At 53.0% G+C, this 17,650-nt stretch overlaps 1 protein-coding gene across 2 annotated transcripts; it reads left to right on the top strand.

Annotated features, from left to right (window-relative positions):
• Positions 1-268: 268 nt before the first annotated feature.
• On the top strand, positions 269-8,725 carry SLC30A3 (solute carrier family 30 member 3). 2 transcript variants are annotated; one of them, XM_041754379.1, is made up of 8 exons: positions 269-548; positions 4,164-4,345; positions 5,001-5,147; positions 5,243-5,396; positions 6,001-6,199; positions 6,471-6,576; positions 6,834-6,968; positions 7,899-8,186. In XM_041754379.1, the coding sequence occupies exons 1-8, from the start codon at positions 454-456 to the stop codon at positions 8,045-8,047; spliced, it is 1,167 nt and encodes a 388-aa protein (XP_041610313.1). In that variant the 5' UTR covers positions 269-453; the 3' UTR covers positions 8,048-8,186. The 2 variants fall into 2 exon arrangements, with proteins under 2 accessions (XP_041610313.1, XP_041610314.1); XM_041754380.1 differs by lacking the exon at positions 6,001-6,199 and having other exon boundaries at positions 7,899-8,725.
• The last annotated feature ends 8,925 nt before the right edge of the window (positions 8,726-17,650 follow it).

Below are 17,650 nucleotides of genomic sequence, written 5' to 3' on the forward strand. Positions count from 1 at the left end.
GAGGTGTTTCTTGGGGGAAGGTTGGTCGAGAGGTGCCTAGGTTTTGGGAGCTTGGCTTAGAACCGGCGGGCGGGACTTGGGTGGGGGCGGGGCTATGGAGATTAGGTGTTTTCTAGAACCCTGAGGGGGCGCAGAGGACTTCCGTCGCCCCCACCTGGCTCTGGCATTGGGAAATGGGGCTTTGGTTATGGGGGCGGGGCTTAGGCATGGGGGAGAGGCCCGGGAGCCTGGAGGCGGGGCTTGGGGAGCTCGCCCCACGCGGGGCGGGGCTCCAAAGGCAGCGGGATCTGCAGTTCGGACTCCCCGCGCCACAGTCGCTGCAGTTCCCTCCACTCTGGTGGCCCCGCGGCCCTGCGGGGAGTCCGAGGGTCGGCTGGCCGCTCGGACTTGGTGCAGGGCCGGCCCCGCCTCTCTCTTCCTCGGTGGGGCCTAGACGGTCGGGGCCGCGGAGACATGGAGCCCTCTCCTGCCACGGGGGGCTCGGAGACCACTCGCCTGGTGAGCCCCCGGGACCGCGGCGGCGCCGGTGGCGGCCTGCGCTTGAAGAGGTAGGACAGACCTGGGCCAGCCCTCAGCCTGGGGGCGCCACCCTCGTGCCATCCGCCCCTTTCGTTGTCTCCCTCGGCGCGGCCCCGGCTGGCCGCCCCAGCGCACCGCAACTCCTCGGCTTCGCGGCGCCGGGCGCTGTCCTCCCCGGCCACACGGCCAGAAGCCCCCGCCCCTCCCAGCAGCCTGCTTGCCTCCTCCCGGCCACGCTTTTTCTCGGTCGCGCAAAGCGGCTCCCCGGCCCGGCCCCCAAGCCTCCGGACCCCTCAGCCGCCCTCGCCGCATCTGACTTTCCCGCGAGCAGCTGCCCCTCCGTCGGGCCGGAGTCGCGCCCGGTGCCCCGATGTCTGCACTGCTCCGGCGCCCTGCTGGTGGGAGCATCTCGCCGCCCCGGCCTCGGAGCCCCCTCTGCAGGCCCCTGGCCCTTTCCTCCGTGCGCCGGGCTCGCGGCGCCCCCTCCAGCCACGGCCAGCGGTGCGCACCCGGACCGAGGATGGGCCCCGGCTCCACGGCGGTTCTTCCCGGCCCCTGGGGGGCGGCGGCCGCTGGGAGGCGAGGGGGTGGCAGGGAAGGAGCAGGTGCGGTCTGGGCGGCAGGGGGTATTCCCGGCTCCGCACAGACGGGGCCGGGGGCGGCGAGGTGTGAAATGAGGCGCGGGGAGCGGCGGGGACAGCGGGCCGGGGGCGGCCGGAGAACCTCCTCCGCGTCCCGCCCGCCTCCCGCGCCCGGCGCCCGCCGGCTCTGTGCGCCTTGGCCCCCGGAGCGCCGCGCCAGGCCCATCCTGGCCACCTCCGCTGGCCATTTTGTCTGTTGGCTGACCGTCCGTTTGTCTCGGAAATTTGACAGGCTCTCTAGCTCTTTCTCGTCGGCTTCCCCCCCCCCCTTTCTTCATTTCTCCCAACCGTTCTTTTTCCCTCCGAGCACCTTTCCCTTTGTCTCTGGTTCCTCTGTGTGTTTCTCGCTCTTTCCCTGGGCGAGGGCCGTAAACCTGAGTGGGTGGGGGAGTGGATGAACAGAAGGGAGGACAGACTTCCCGTCTGACTCCTTCCTGCAGGGGACTGCAGACGTGGGCAGCTGTGGAGGCTCCAGCCAAGACACTGGCTGGCTCTTCACATATCCTTTTGACTCTGCTTCAGGCCCTGTCCCCTCCCCAAACTTCCCCTCTACCTCACTCAATATTACTGGTTTGTTGGGGGTTTCAGAGGGTCAAGGAGAGAAAACTGCCTTTCTTTCTCTTTCTAAACAGCGTGTAACCCCCCACCCACATACACACACACACACCCACTCACACCAACAATGAGGCTTCTTTTTTTTCTAATGTTTTTTTTTTTTTTAAAGTAGGCTCCATGCCCAAGGTGGAGCTTGAGCTCATGACCCTGAGATTAAGAGTCGCATGCTCTACCAACTGAGCCAGCCAGGCACCCCAACAATGAGGCTTCTTTAGTGCCCAATTCATGCAGAACAAAAGGGAGTAGCCTGTTGATGGGTGGCTACCTTGATGACTGGCTACTCTGTGCCTTACAAAAAAGGCATCTTGCCCACTGCCCCAAAGCCACGCAGCCTGTGCTTGCTAACCAGACCCGCATCTCTGACTCCCGGCTCATTTTCATCCTCATATGACCATTAGTCACCAAATCCTGCAGTATTTTCTGAAAGAGACTCTTCCCTAACCTACCTGCCCCTCCTCTAAAATTCTGGGCAGGGAATCTGTGGCCTGGTCTAGTCTGAACCCTTCCATCTTCTCTCCTCTCTCCCTCCCAGACTAATATACCTCAGCAAGGTCATCTCAGGGCTTGGGAAAGATATGTGAAATCAATCAGTGTATCTCCCTCCATGTTCCTTTGAGCCCTTGCTTCCCTCCTCAGCCCTTGGCCTGGCTCCTGATACTTAAAACTCCTAGCCACTTATCTTGTCATTGACATCCCATGTGTATGGAGCCCTCTTTTTCACCTAGGTCTCATGTTGAACATCTCTCCCTCTGTGAAGTTGTCCTCACCCCCATCACAGGTGGTCACTCCCTCCCTGGTGCTCCAAAGTCCTTCGTTCATAATCCTCCTGGCCCCAGCCTCTCCTTGCCTAGTAAGTCATCGGTGAAACATCTGTCTCTCCCACTAGACCAGGCTTCACCATGTGTATACCACCTACCACCTGAGTCCCAGGCGCCCAACTATATGTATATCTCATTGAAGAATGAGGATGGGTTTCAGAGCCACCCTCATTTCCCTGTCTCCTCTGGAAACACACCAGAATCATACACATTGAGATACTAAGTCTTGGAAGAAAATTCCAAGAAATTAATCTACCTGCCAGCACTTGAATCTTCCCTAGAAGCACCAAATGTCCCCCCACCACCCTCACACCTCAATTCACCCACTTGGCAGAGCTTTTCTGAGCCTGAAGGCCCCAGGCTTCCCTCCTTACTTTACTGTTGTGACCACTTTTCAACCAAGAGCCTTCGATTTCACTCATGGGTATTCTAGTCACACTTCCATGAGTATTTCTAGGACTGTATTTTCTATTAGGTCCTTCGTTCCGTGGGAAGGTTCTGGCCTTGCTGGGGTTCAGACTTGGTAGTCATGGGGTTAGGAATTGGGCCAGTATGAACCTAAAACAGCCTGAGCTCAATGTCTGGCATACAGGTGAGGCCCCAGCCCCATTCATTCCCCAAGGGGGGCTTGGCACTGTACAGTTAAGGTGGCCTCTGCTAGGTGCTTATGATCAGACCGAGGTCCAGCTAACATGGGGCAGCCTCCAAATCCAGCATCCTCCCACTGCCTCCCCAGCCACAGCAGTCTGTGCTTCATACTCCCTATAACAACCCCAACTCTGGGATCTGAAATATCAGATTTTTCTGGATCCCAACATTCCACTCTTTTAAATGGCCACATTTCAGCTGCATGTCTACATAGGGAAGGGGAAGGATCTAGATGGAGACACTGGGACCTGGATCTGGGAGGGAAGCACCAAGGCCAGGATTGTATGCTCACCCTTTGACACCACCTTCCCTTCCTATTGCCTCTGCCTGGCATGTTCACCCAGTCTTTACCAAAACCCTCCCCATCCTTCAGTTTCTCTGATTTCACTCTAATTCATGTACTCCTCTATCCTCCCAGCCCTGACAGCATTTGGCTTTATGGCAATAGCTACTCTCTTGCTTCTGTCATAGCACTAGATACACCTTCATCTTGTTCACCAAAAGCTCCTGGAGGTCAGCAAGTTCCTGCTCACTTGTGTTCCTTATGGTGCCTATCAATTCGTTATGGTAGAGTCTACTTTATACCACGAACTTGCCGTGTGGCCTCCATATGTCTTCCCCCTCTCTGAGCCTCATACTTGTCATTTCTGTAACAAGTGTTAGACGAGACCATCTCTACAGGGCTTTCCAGCTGTGAAATTCCATGGCTCTGTGTATGACAGAAAAGGGAGGCTGGGCTCTGAGCGGTTTCTTAGCCCCACTCTCTCACATGGCCCTCTGTCTCTGAGGATCCCAGGTTTGAGCAGGCCTTGGGACAGACAGAGCGAGTGTTGGGCCACGGCTAATGAAGCCTGTCTAGCGGGACTGAGGAACAGGTCAGACCATGGCCATGCACCAGTTTGAATCACGCTACCCATCTCAGTCTCTTCACAGAGCCCTCGGAGGCCCTCCCTGAGGAACCCAAATCTGTGGAGATGCCCTTCCACCACTGCCACAGGGACCCCCTGCCACAGCCGGGCCTCACCCCTGAGAGGCTGCAGGCGCAGAGGCAGCTGTGTGCCGCCTGTGCCGTGTGCTGCGTCTTCATGGCTGGGGAGGTGGTTGGTAAGTCAGAGGGCTGCTCCTCCAACCCCGTCCTCTTGACCCCGGCCTGAGCCACTCTCCGCCCAGAGTCCCAGCAACGTTCCTGGTGGACATGCAGAGAAGGAGATGGCTGCAGTGGAGACCTGGGTGCTCAGGACTCAGGGAGCGAGAGAGGATAGGAGACAGCACCAAGGGGAATTCAGGGCAAGGTCTACAGCAGGGAGCCAGGGCAGCTTCTCAGCATTAGCTGAGTCTTTTATTTTTTAAGATTTTATTTATTTATTCATGAGAGACACACAGAGAGAAGCAGAGACATAGGCAGAGGGAAAAGCAGGCTCCCTGCAGGGAGCCCAATGCAGGAGTCGATTCCAGGACCCTAGGATCACACCCTGAGCCGAAGGCAGACACTCCACCACTGAGCCACCCAGGCATCCCTAGCTGAGTCTTTTAAAAGTCCTATTTTCTTGATATGAAAATGTGTCATTATAGGAAAACTAGAAAATGTGGATGAGTGAAAAGAAGCAAGTAAGAACTCCCTGTGGTCCCATCACCAGAGAAAAACACAGTTCACATTTTGGTGCAGGGCCCCCCAGTTTTTCTCCCTGCTTATCCACATGCTGCCACAGCTCATGCTACTTTCTAACTGGACCCAGAGTACACTGCTTTATCCTTGCAGGTGGGTATTTGGCGCACAGCCTGGCCATTATGACCGATGCAGCCCACCTGCTGGCAGATGTGGGCAGCATGATAGGCAGCCTCTTCTCCCTTTGGCTCTCTACCCGTCCAGCCACCCGCACCATGACCTTTGGCTGGCACCGCTCAGGTAAGGCCCTGCATAGCCCAGTGAGCCTCTGACCTTACCAGAAGGTACCTCCTAGGGTCCCGGGCAGGTCTCTGATAGCTTGTCTCCCCCTGCAGAGACTCTGGGGGCTTTGGCCTCTGTGGTCTCCCTCTGGATGGTCACTGGCATCCTCCTGTACCTGGCCTTCATCCGCCTGCTGCACAGCGACTACCACATCGAGGGGGGTGCCATGCTGCTGACCGCCAGCATCGCAGTCTGTGCCAATCTGCTGTACGTGCCAGTATGGAGCAGGCACCATGTGGGGCTCAGGGCGAGGGGTCCTCCTCCCAGGTGGGAGAGCTGGCTCTCTCCCCTCCCCAACAGGCATGCAACACACACACATACACATACACAGTTCTCACCTGTCGCCTGCCCTAGGGCTGCCTTAAAACAGATGGGAGAAAGACCTAGAACCCAGTAAGCAGGCATTTATTAAGGGCCTGCTGTGTACCAGCCACTCTGCTGGGGGCTTTCGGCAGCACTGTCTCATCTGAGCCCCACAACCACCCCATGATGTAGACAGTATCAGTTCTAGTGTACAGTTAATGAAACAGAAACAGAATGGAAGAGGTGGCTAGGTGATTTGCACAGGTGTAAATAGCAGGGTCAGGATGTGAATCCATGTCTCCAGCACCAAGTACAGTGTTATGTCCCCCAGGCTACATGATTTGTCTCCCTTGGCCGATGTTGTCTTTGTCTCGGGCTGGGAAAGTAGGGAGAAAATCGGTGGGGAAAGAGCTCCGGGGGGATAGGGGGAGGTGGAGAGAATGTGGAAATAGGGCAGAGGAGGCCAGGAATGGGCCGCCTGGGCTGAGCTGCTCTGCTTCCCCCTCAGAATGGCCTTTGTGCTGCACCAGGCTGGGCCCCCCCACAGCCACGGGTCTAGGGGGGCGGAGTATGCACCGCTGGAGGAGGGGCCGGGGGAGCCCCTGCCCCTGGGGAACACCAGCGTCCGGGCAGCCTTTGTGCATGTGCTGGGGGACCTCCTGCAGAGCCTTGGGGTACTGGCCGCCTCTGTCCTCATCTACTTCAAGGTACTGTGCACACAGGCCTGCCCGGGCCTTCCTCCCCCAGCTCCACACCCTAACCCCCTCCTTGGACCCTTGGCACAGGACCCTTGGCCTCTCCCCCACCCCCACCACCCCTGCCAAGCTCCTAGCTCCCCCGAAATCCCTGCTTGGGGTGTGGTCCATTTCCCCCAGCAGGGCTCTCAGGGGCCTCTTGGGTCCTGTTTGTCTAAGACACCCCTAGGTCTTCCTCTGGAAGGTTCCTGTTTCCTGGGCTCAGAGGTCTCTTTCCCTACAGCCTCAGTACAAGGCAGCTGACCCCATCAGCACCTTCCTCTTCTCCATCTGTGCCCTGGGATCTACAGCTCCCACCCTCCGAGATGTTCTTCGTGTCCTCATGGAAGGTAAGTCAGATGTCACAGTTCCCCACCTGGGTCCTCTCTGACCTCGCTCCAGCTCTGAGCCACCTCTCTTCTTTCAAGAGAGTGTCGGGTGAAGGCCTGCGTCCTGGGGTCTATTGCTAGAAGGAGGATTCGGGCACAGAGTGAATTGTGGGGGTTAATGGTGAGCAGATACAGAATGGGGGAGGTAGAGTCTGGTAAGGGGCTGTCCTTGGGCAGGAGGGGCCTTGGTAATAAGGCATGGTGGGTGCTTTTTGCAGGTTCCCCCCGAAGCGTGGGGTTTGAGCCCGTGCGGGACACACTCATGTCCGTGCCAGGAGTCCGGGCAACTCATGAGTTGCACCTCTGGTCCCTTACGCTTACTTACCATGTTGCCTCCGCACACCTGGCCATTGGTGAGTCCACACTGGCCCTAGCCAGTTACCTCCTAGAGATATTTCCCACCCCCTCAACCTGCCTCTCCCCGCCCCAGCCTGGCTCCCCTTCTAAACCTAGGAAGATAATCTGAATTGCTGGAATTGCAGGTCCATCTCTCTTTCTTGATCTCTTTTTCATATGTATGTGCATGTTGGAGACAAGGAACCCTGGACAGGGTATTTTGCGGGGAGGTTACACCCTCTCTGAAGTAGTGCAGAGAACCAGCAACCCTTTAAAAGATCACTAATGCTAATAGGTCTAGTAACAGGGCACATTAGGTAAGTTGTGACCGTGGGGTATCACGGGACTATTCAAACTGATGATTATGAACACTGTGTGGCAACTAGGAAAAATGTTTATGGTATAATGCTAAGAGGAAAAAGCTGAATGTAAAATTATATCTACATTATGATTCAACTATTAAAAATATATATGGTGACTCACAAGCTGACAAAGGATTTTTGAGTTTCTTCCAGATGCAAGAAGCAATCAGAGACATGCAATTTGGATGCCAAAAATATTATACTTTGTGGGATAGTTGATGGTAACTTTAGAGTGACAATGGGAGAAAATATTTAACATCTGGATTGTCTTGGAGAATCGGGTGCTGTGGCTGCTGAAACATACAGCTGTTTATTGATAGTCAAAGAGCAGAAGAGAATAGAAAAATAAGAATAGTTTGGTGGTTAGCATGGTGGCATGGCTGATTAGGGGGTGAATCTCTCCAACCTTTTTCTTTGGCATTTTTATGCTGTTGGTACAATACAGAAAGAAAATAAAGCTCCTAATTCAAGCCTGGCTTTAATGCTGTGCAAACCATTGGGTCCCCCTTCACCCGTCCTTATCTTGGCCCCTGCCTGGTTCCCAAGTCCCCTGGGAACCTGCTGCCTCTTATCACTCTCCCACAGACTCCACGGCTGACCCTGAAGCTGTCCTGGCTGAAGCCACATCCCAGCTCCACTCCCGGTTTGGATTCTCCAGCTGTACCCTGCAGGTTGAGCAGTACCAGCCCGAGATGGCCCAGTGCCTGCACTGCCGGGAGCCCCCCCAAGCCTGAGCCAAGGCCCCGCCCTCACCCTACTGCCAGGCCCTGGCTCAGGCCCGGACTCTCAGTACCTGCCTCCCTGCTCTCGGAGAAGGGACAGCTGGTCCCGTACCCCTTCCTCTCTCCCTCCTTCCATCTGCCCATTCCCTAGCCCCCAGCTCCAGTGGACAAGACCAAAGTGTGTGTGTGTGGGGGTGGGGAGGCAGGAGTCAGGCTGAATGGGAGTTATTCAGTGGGGATGTGTAGAAATCCCTTGTCCCCACTCCCTGTGGTTTAGGGAGCACAAGCGTCCTTTCCATGCAGTTCATTTGTCTGTGTGGCAGGCTGGCTGGCTGGCTGGGGGCATCTGCCTGTCTGTGTGCTGTTGGTGTGCCTATGCCTGGGGGAGGTCAGCAGGGGCTCCCTCCCCACGTGGCCCTCGCTCTGTCTATGCAGGAGCCCCAAAACCCGCACTTTGTCTGTTTGTTCTAGCCTTGTGGTTTTGTCTCCATGTGTATGTGTTTCTTGGTGCTGTGGCCTGTGTGTCTCTGTGCCTCTGTGGCTGTGCTATGGTCTCTCTGAGTCTGCACCATCCATGTGTCCTTTTGGGGATCTGTCTGTCCATCCCTCTGTTGGTGCTGTGCCCTTGGCTATCCCAGAGAGAGGGAGGACTCCACCACAGCTCCACCAATAAACTTGTGTCTAACTGCATCTTCCAGTCCGTGTACTGACTCCTCAGAAGAGGGAAAGAGAGCCTCATAGCCAGAGTGACCTCCCACAGCCCTCCTCCCTCCAACCCAGCTCCTCCACCTTCTCCACCCTCAAATATCCATTCCCTTGTAGGCTGAAACCCACCAGTCCCTTTGTTACCTTCCCCTACTGCATGCCTGGGTCTCTGGCTCAGGGAGAGTCCTTGCATGCCCTGGGCTTGGTTGCAGGAGAAAGTTGGAAGGCAAGGAGCCAAGGGATCCTGGAGAGTCATTCCTAAATACTCCTATAGGCCATCGGGGTCTCGGGCTGGTCAGAGGAAGCTTAGTCCCTTTGGGGAAGAGTGGTTGCACCACACTCACTCTTTGGGCTACGACACCAAGGACCTCTTTTACCATCCCCCTTTGTCTTAAAGAATCATATATTTGGACAGATTTAGTCTTTATAAACCAAACTTTTTTTTTTAAGATTTTTATTTATTTATTCATGAGAGACAGAGAGAGACAGAGACAGAGACACAGGCAGAGGGAGAAGAAGGACGAGATCCCAGGCCTCCAGGATCATACCCTGGGCTGAAGGCGGCACTAAACCGTGGGGCCACTGGGGCTGCCCTTTATAAAGCAAACTTAAAGGATTATTGTTACTATTAAGGGATCCCTTAAACTTAAGGGACTGTGGATTTTCTCTTCTAAGAAATCAAACTCTGTGCTTTGATTTTAGATCTAGTGCTTTGGATCAGCAGGAGTTTGCAGGCCCTGCCACCCTAGGTTGATACAATTCCAGCCTGAAGCAAAGACACTGAGCATTTTCATTAGCCCGTGCATACTTCTGCAAGGCTTTCCTTTGCATAGTGGAAATATCTTTAATATAAAATGATCTTTTAAAAATTATTATAAAAACAATATATGCTTGCCTTAAGAATCCAGCAAAGGGTGCAGCCCGGGTGGCGCGGTGGTTTGGCGCCGCCTGCAGCCCAGGGCGTGATCCTGGAGACCTGGGATTGAGTCCCACGTCAGGCTCCTGCATGGAGCCTGCTTCTCCCTCCTCCTGTGTCTCTGCCTCCCTTTCTCTCTCTCTATGTCTATCATAAATAAATAAATCCTAAAAAAAAAAAAATCCAACAAAGGATGGGGATCCCTGGGGGCCTCAGCAGTTCAGTGCCTGCCTTTGGCCCAGGGCGTGATACGGAGTCCCAGGATCGAGTCCTGTATCAGGGTCCTGGCAAGGAGCCTGCTTCTCCCTCTGCCTGTGTCTCTGCCTCTCTCTCTCTCTCATGAATAAATAAATAAAATCTTAAAAAAAAAAAAAGTCCAACAAAGGAAAAGTGTACAAAGTAGAAAGTGAGTGTTTCCCCTATTCTATTACTCCCAGAAGTAACTGCTATTTACAGTTTGGAGTCTCTCTGCCTATATTTTTACGTTTGTACAAACAGTTCTACATAATAACATAGGTGGGATCACTTTATAGGTGAGATCATGAAACCTGCTTTTATGATTCAACCATACATCCTGGATGTGTCTTTCCATGTCAATACACATAGATTTCATCGCTCTGTGTAAGGTGAGGCTTTTGGACTCATTGAAAATAGGCCTGCCTCCCCACTCTGGTCTCAGCTGCACCCCCGTGCCCCCAAGGCTGAGTGAGTCTTTGCTGGCTGGCTGGCCTGAGTCAAGTCAGGCGTGGGAGGCTGGGCTGAGGTGAAGGGCTGGCAGTCCATCACACTCGGGGCTGCCGAGGCTGCCCCAGCTGCTCTCCATGCTTTGCTAGTTCCTGATACTTTCTCATTTTACGACTCATTGATTATAGGCCCCAAGTGACATGATGGGGGTTGGGAAAAGGAAGGAAATGGAGGGTGGGGAAAATAAAGGACGAGATTTCCACCCTATGACCAGCCTTAAGCTGCAGCCCCACTCTTTATCACATTGTTGGGTCCCTTTGCAGGGTGGGGAACAGTGTTCTGGGTGGAATGAGACCTCACAAAGGATGCAGTCCATTTCTGCCCTACACCCTGGCAAGATGAGGAAATGGAAGCTAAGGCTCAGAGAGGGAAAAGGACTTCCCCGAGGTCACCCAGCAAGTGACCAGTAGCAGAGTTGGGGTTCTCACCCCCCACTCAGGCCTCTTGGAAGCTCTGCCCAGTTCAATTTCTCAGCAAACCTTTGCTCAGCTTTTCCAGCAACCTGCTGCCAGCTGGCATGGCAGATACGGGGGCTCTGGACTCAGGATTCTCGGTTCTGCCTTGGTCTTCTATTAATACACTGGTCACTTTAACCTCTCTGAGTTCCTGCTTTCCTAATTATAAAAGGAAGGATTACATAGCACTGTGGCATGAATGTGCCTGGTACATAGAGGGCATGTAGGAATAGGTTTTCTTGGGTGGAATCCAGGATGCAGGTGAGAGATTTCAGGGGAGCAGGGTGACCCAGCACCCTAATAGCAGGGATAGGAGCCCAAATCTACTGAGCTTACACTGGGTGCAAGACAGCCTAGATGGTTTGACCTACACTTTTCAGTTGGAGAAACTGAAGCATATGTGCCCAAGGTCGTGCAGTCATTTTAATAACTGTCAGGGTTGAGATGCAAACTTAGTTCTGGCTGCTCTAAGTCAATACACACAGATTTCATTGCTCTGTGTAAGGTGAGGCTGCAGGCCTTTTACACACTGCCCTCCCTGCCCACCCACCTCCCAGCTTCAGTCTTTGCTCAGTCAGGACAGAAGGATCAGGAGCTTTCTCCCTCATTCATGTAGCCCTCTCCGGGGAGCTGAGGAAATCCTTATCTTCAGGAGCTGCCCGCATCCCCCCATTATCTCCCTCACCCACCTCCACTTGCTTATCCAGAAGGTCCTTTCCTCCTGGTGCCCTTCCCTGATGATAAAATATGTAGTAGAAGGTGAGGTGAGGAGACAGGGCTGGCAGGGAGGGGATGGAAGGGAAGCTGGGGAAGGGCCCATCCATCAGCCCAGCCCTGGCAGCTCTTTACACAGCTGGTTAACCAGGGGATAGGGGAGAGGGCGGCCTGCGAGGCAGGCAGGGGCCAGAGAAAGATGGGGTGGACAAGGGGTGGGTGGAGCGAGGGACAGGCCGGTCGTGCTTAATGCAGTTGTCAGGAGTGAGTGTGTGTGTGTGTGTGTGTGTGTGTGTGTGTGTGTGTGTGTGTGAGAGAGAGAGAGAGAGAGAGAGAGAGAGAGAGAGAGAGAGAGAGAGAGAGAGAGAGAGAGAGAGAGATGCGAGACCAAGGAGCAGACAGGAAAGCCAGAAGCAGGTGCGCGCCCGGAGACGGGGCGTGGGAACATCCGGGCAGAAGGGCCGGCCCCGCCCCCCTCGCTCGGGGCTCACCTGGGCCTGCTGGCCGGGCGGGGGCGGAGCGGACCCTCACCGACCGAAGGCGAGACCTGAAGGCCGGCGGCCCAGGGGCACAGCCTGCCTGAGGCCAGGAGGAAGCACAGGGTGATAAGTTGGCGTGCTCTTCATTCTGGTGACCCTGCTTCCCTTCCAGGGACTTCAGTGAGCTGGGAGCCCAGTCCCGCCGCCTTTAGCCAGGCCATCAGAGGGGAAGCAGCGCCCCCCTGAGGCCCACGCCAGGATAGCAGCAGAGGCGGCCGGAGGCTCTGGAGGTTATTTAGGGACCGAGGCTAGGTGGGAAGAGCCCTCATCCGTTCCTGGCAGATTGCCCCAGCCCCGTGGAGAACTGCGTTCAGGGAGTTCCCTTTGTACTTGAAGGAGTCTTTGTCCCCAACTCTGGGAGTTCCCAGGGCTTCTCTGTCTCTGCTTTGATCACCAGGCCCATCCCATCACCACCAGGTCGACACCTTCTAATGGGTGCTAAGCAGTGGGGCAGAGGCGGAGGCGATCACAGATGGTCCTACAAAGTGGGTCCTGTTGCTAGGATAGCGGGAGAAAGTGGGCAGCGAAAAGGTGCAGGTAGGAGGGGCCCCGTGTGGTCAGAGCCAGTGCCTGTCTCCTTCAGCCCCCCCCCTCCCTGCCCTCTCTCTACCCCAGCACCCGCCCCCCTCTCTGGCTGCAGCATCTTGAAGCCCCAGGAGGCAGCCCCAACTGGACCTGAAGGAGCTAATGCAGAGAACAGGTTTCCTCCCTTTCAGGGCTCTCAGGGCCACTCATAAGCTATTCCCCTCCTCCCCTGCAGCACCAGAGCTCCTACTCCTGGGAGACTTTCTGGTCAGTTCCCAAGCAGGTGCCTCAGGATGGGAGAGAAGGAAAGTGCAGCAGCCATCAATATACCCTCTCCCACCCTAGCTTAGTACTATGCTCCTAGGAGAAGGCTATAGGTTCCTTGTACAGAACAGCTTCCATTCTTGGAAACAAGAGCTTCCCAGAATAGAACAGGAAAGCACTGTAGGGGGCCTCCAGGTACACCCCTTCTAAGATTTTCTCTCCAATTTGGTGCTATGGCACATGGTCCCAGGGATCACTGCCTTTCTCTCTGACCCAAACAGTCTGAACATTCAATTCCACTCTCTTGTTCTCTTTGGCTCAACCAAGACAGACTATAAATTTTAAAAGAGCTGGAGCCAAAAGCCTAAGGAGAGAGAAGATGGAACCAAACCCAGGAACTAAAAGACAGTTAAAGCTTACCAAAATAAGCAGATTTCAGACCTTACACTAGCAAACATGCTTTTTCTTGGCCCAGAGATTGCCTCTCTGTTCCCTTCCATCCTGCCCACCTGCTGCACCAGAGCAGGGTTCAGTTCAGAACTCGGTCACCCAGGACTTCTGGGAAGCACAGTGATGGGGTGAGATTGCTCTGTAAATCATACAGATTTACAGAGCCCGGAGGGGGTGGTGGGGGTGGAAGGAGGCACTGCTTTCCTCATGTTTGCCTGGCACTTAGACATTCAGTAATGGCTGTAAGTGAAGGAATGAATGGAGGAAAAGAGTAAACAAATGGGTGTGAGAGTCATACAAAGTCTATAAGGTACCATCTTTTTTTTTTAAATTATTTTTAAGTAATCTCCCCAACATGTGGCTTGAACTTGCAACCCCAAGATCAAGTCACCTACTCCACTGACTGAGCCAGCCAGGTGTCCCTATTAAGTGCCATCTTAGTCCCCAGGCTCCCACCCATAGGCAAATGAGCTGGTGCCTTACAAGCTGACCCTCCAGGACAAATCTGCAGCAGCATTTGGTGGTAACTAACCAAGTGCTTCTCAGGGAAGAAGTCATTGACATTGCCAGAGTCCTCCAAGGTGAGTGACTCGCCTGTCCCTGGTCCTGCCCTGGACATTGCTTCCCCCCACCCCACCACAAGCTCAGTTTGTCTTCCTACTAAGCCCCACCTGGTGACCCTTTTATTACTCTCCTAAGGATTCATCACAGCTTTCCCAGCTTCTTCAGGTCTCTTTCTGGTCCTAAGGCCACACACATTTTTTCCTTGCCTCTTGGTGAATGACAGCTTCTAGACCAGTCCATCACTAAGCCCATGAAATGTGGTGTCCCCCTTATAGCCAGAAAGCATCAGAGTAACTATGATACCAAGTCCCTGCCTCAGACTTCATTCTCTTGGATCTTCTTCAAAATCTCACCTGCTGACACCTCATTCCAGACCTCACACACCTGCAATTCTGGGACTCTTTGATGGCTTTCTTCTGAGTTCTCCTCCACCCTTTCTGAGATTCTGCTCATTTCTCCTTGCTCTCATTCTCTCAGAGAACTAATCCAGAGGTACATATTTAAAGAACTTCAATTGGGATCCCTGGGTGGCACAGCGGTTTGGCACCTGCCTTTGGCCCAGGGCGCAATCCTGGAGACCTGGAATCGAATCCCACGTCGGGCTCCTGGTGCATGGAGCCTGCTTCTCCCTCTGCCTCTTTCTCTCTCTCTGTGTGACTATCATAAATAAATAAAATTCAAAAAAAATTTAAAGAGCTTCGATTACCCTTATGCTGATGATTCAGTCAACAAATGTTTACTGAGCCCCCGGTATGGGCTCAGTACTTTTCTTAGTGCTTGGGTTATATTAGTGAGTAATGTCCCTTATGTAATCACATTATTTATCTGTCGCATGTTGCCCCAACTCCCCAGTTTCATTATCTCCACTGTATCTCCACATATGTCCCACAGCAGCTGAAAAGCATCACACCCAAACAGAATACATCCTTCTGTATCCCAAACTGGCTCTCTGATCTGCATCAGCCCTCATTCTCCCCATCTCAATGTCCCATGCCTGGAAGACTTTTAGTCCTTCCTATCCTTAGGATTTTCATATTTCATAACATCCCTTCCTGCCTTAGTCCAGACCATTGTCATCCATCATCTGCCTTTTGTGCAACAACATTCTAGTTGGCTTCCCTGATGGAATGGCTCCTATCCCCTATCTCTTCCAGATGCCGCTGCAAGGTTAGTCTTCCCCGTGCACTCAGTTATCCTGGCACTCGCTGTCTGCTCCTCATCTCCACCGGCCCATGTTCCCCCACTGTCTAAGGAGTATTGTCACAGAATTATAGACACCTACCAGTGTTACACTGGGAACTCCCAACGCTACCCTTTCAGCTAAAGCCCAAAGCTGCACCAACTTGCCATGGTTGCAGCTCATTAATGGTAACAGGTAGGAATAGGACAAAAGTGGCAAAGCTCCGAGGGGAATGCCTATTTTGAGATTTTCTTCTTCACAAGTGTAGACAGTAAAGAGTTGGGGAAAATGACTTTGCAATGATAATACGGGAACACATTGAGTCAGACCCTTTTTCACAGAGGGATATAGCTAAAGGGTTCATCCAAAAGTAAAAGTAAAAAAGACTTAATATTTGTAAAATGCTAGAACAGTGCTTGGCATAGAATTAGAGCAATGTTAACTTAAAAAAAAATAAATAGATCAAATTGCTGAAGATTCTCAGGAGGAAAGGAGACCAGAAAACTTTTTTTTTTTTAACTTTTTATAGTTAATGACAACCACATGGAGTGTATGAGATTGCTTCTCAATGGACATGAAACAGCCTTAAGTATGGATATTTTGTTTAAAGCGCTGTTTTTATTTCTTGCTGATAGCTTCATTTATTTCCCAAGGTACTAAGATCTCATTTCTGGTTATAGGGGAAAGAAGTTTATTCAACTTAGAGCTGTGTTATGATTAGGAGAGCCAAAGAAAGGAACAGAGCAGAACACCTCCCACCACTTAGCAACTGAGTAGAATGTGTGTGCTGTTTGGCACAAACCCTTCTACTTGAGGACTAGGCTCTCTGAGTTCTGTGGGAATCTGTGTGTGACAGGTTCCCAGGTACTTGGGAAAATAATCTCTTGATTTGTTTGAATAACCTCAGAAGGGTAACTGAAGCTCTAGAAACCATAAGTGTTCTCTAAATGATACTCTTTTCTAACCCACAAAGTCCTCCAGGCCCCCTGTGAGAGACCTTGTCAGGGTCAGGGCAGGTCCCAGCTCTGCAGGAGCTGATGGAGTTATACCTAGTCCCACCCTCCCTCCAACAGGGCCTGATGGGAGTTATACCTAGTCTCACCCTCCCTCCAACAGGGCCTGTGGTTATGAATTCCTGTTTCTGTTGGGATGCACACCCAAACCTCTTTGGTCTGTGGCTTCCCCCAACCCTAACAGTCAAAGCCAGAGTGCTCTGCTGGGTCCAGGTGTAGAGCCCCTCCTCAGTGCTCCAGACCCAGGGTTACTCCTGTGTTCAAGCTGTGCTGGCAAAAATATCCTCTTCTCATCCCACCTGCCAGGGCCTGCCCTTTTCTCGGGTAATGGCTCAAACCCTACTCCATGGACAGGAGCCTGGGTTTGTGTTGATCTCTCTTCTGAAAACTGGCTCCCCAGATACCTTAGCCTCATTCTCTGCTTTAGATTTGGCAGCTTTTCTCTCACTCTGGTTTTGGATGCCCTTAAAGCCTGAAGTGACCCTTTCCTTTTTGTTTTACTAGAAAGATGGGTTTGAACTCAAGTGGTCCCACGTATGAATCTTAGCTATGTAACTCTGGGTAAGCCATCTGGTAACTTTTTGTTTATGAGCCAGTTTCAGCATCTGTAAAATGGTTAGAAAGTTGATATTAAGATTACGTAAGAATATGTGGAAGTTTGTGCTCACATCGTTTTAAAAAAATGAGTCCCTTCTTTCCCATCTCTGTAACAAGCTAATAGCTCTTTGCAGGAAGTGGGTTCTTCCTGAATGATGCTGGTGCACTTTGGACCACCACGTGCCAGCCAGCATGTGGCAGTCCAGTCTGTGGAGATCATCGGATGCCTTATTAGCTGAGGCCTCAAGTGATCTTGTTCATCCTTAGGGGTGGGAGGTAGGGTGGTAAGTCAAGTCTGCTGAATTAAGAAATTTCTTTAATGCTACTAAAGTTCATGGAATGGAACGGAATAGCTCATACACTTTTATGATCCACAGAAGCCCTGACCTGCAAAGACACATGAGCTACTTCACCCCAGTCCCTAAGCCCAAGGTTTCTAAGCCCTCCATGGTATCTGCCCCTGTGCCCCTGGTCCAGTCTGGGAAGTCCAGTGTCAGCCAGAGGCTCCCAGGGATAGTAGGTAGGAGGGGCTCCTAACAGTGACTGCACGTGAATTCCAAGGCCAGGTTTTGAGGACACAAGGGCCACCTCAACCACTGAAGAAAAGGACTGACCACAGAGGGGAGAAGAGGAAAGGCCTTGCCAGATAGTACCCTGTAACTTGTATCAGAATTTTGAGTGCAAATTTATTGAGGAAAGACGACAGTGGGCTATGGCTCAGTGCAGCACAGGACTCCGCACCAACAGAATAGCACATTCCTGCCCAGACCCCAGAGAGCCACAGCTCTGAAAATGCTGAGCCTGGCTGCTCGGCCCTGGCCAAAGCAAGAGCCTGCCCAGTAAGGCTGCTCTTGGATTTGGGAAACCGTTCTCAAGTTCCAGAAGAAAGTCCTGCCCATTAAACTAGCATCCTCTGCTGAAGCCAGGATACATGTGAGGAAGCAGGCAC

Source organism: Vulpes lagopus, chromosome 5 (genome assembly GCF_018345385.1).
Source record: "Vulpes lagopus strain Blue_001 chromosome 5, ASM1834538v1, whole genome shotgun sequence".
NCBI classification, from domain to species: domain Eukaryota; kingdom Metazoa; phylum Chordata; class Mammalia; order Carnivora; family Canidae; genus Vulpes; species Vulpes lagopus.

What these genes read in the sequence shown, in the direction of transcription:
- SLC30A3 (XM_041754379.1), top strand. Translation starts at nt 454, where the DNA reads ATGGAGCCCTCTCCTGCCACGGGGGGCTCGGAGACCACTCGCCTGGTG. An exon ending in GGCGGCCTGCGCTTGAAGAG is followed by an intron (nt 549 to 4,163) that starts GTAGGACAGACC and finishes TACCCATCTCAG; the next exon opens with TCTCTTCACAGAGCCCTCGG. An exon ending in CTGTCCTCATCTACTTCAAG is followed by an intron (nt 6,200 to 6,470) that starts GTACTGTGCACA and finishes CTTTCCCTACAG; the next exon opens with CCTCAGTACAAGGCAGCTGA.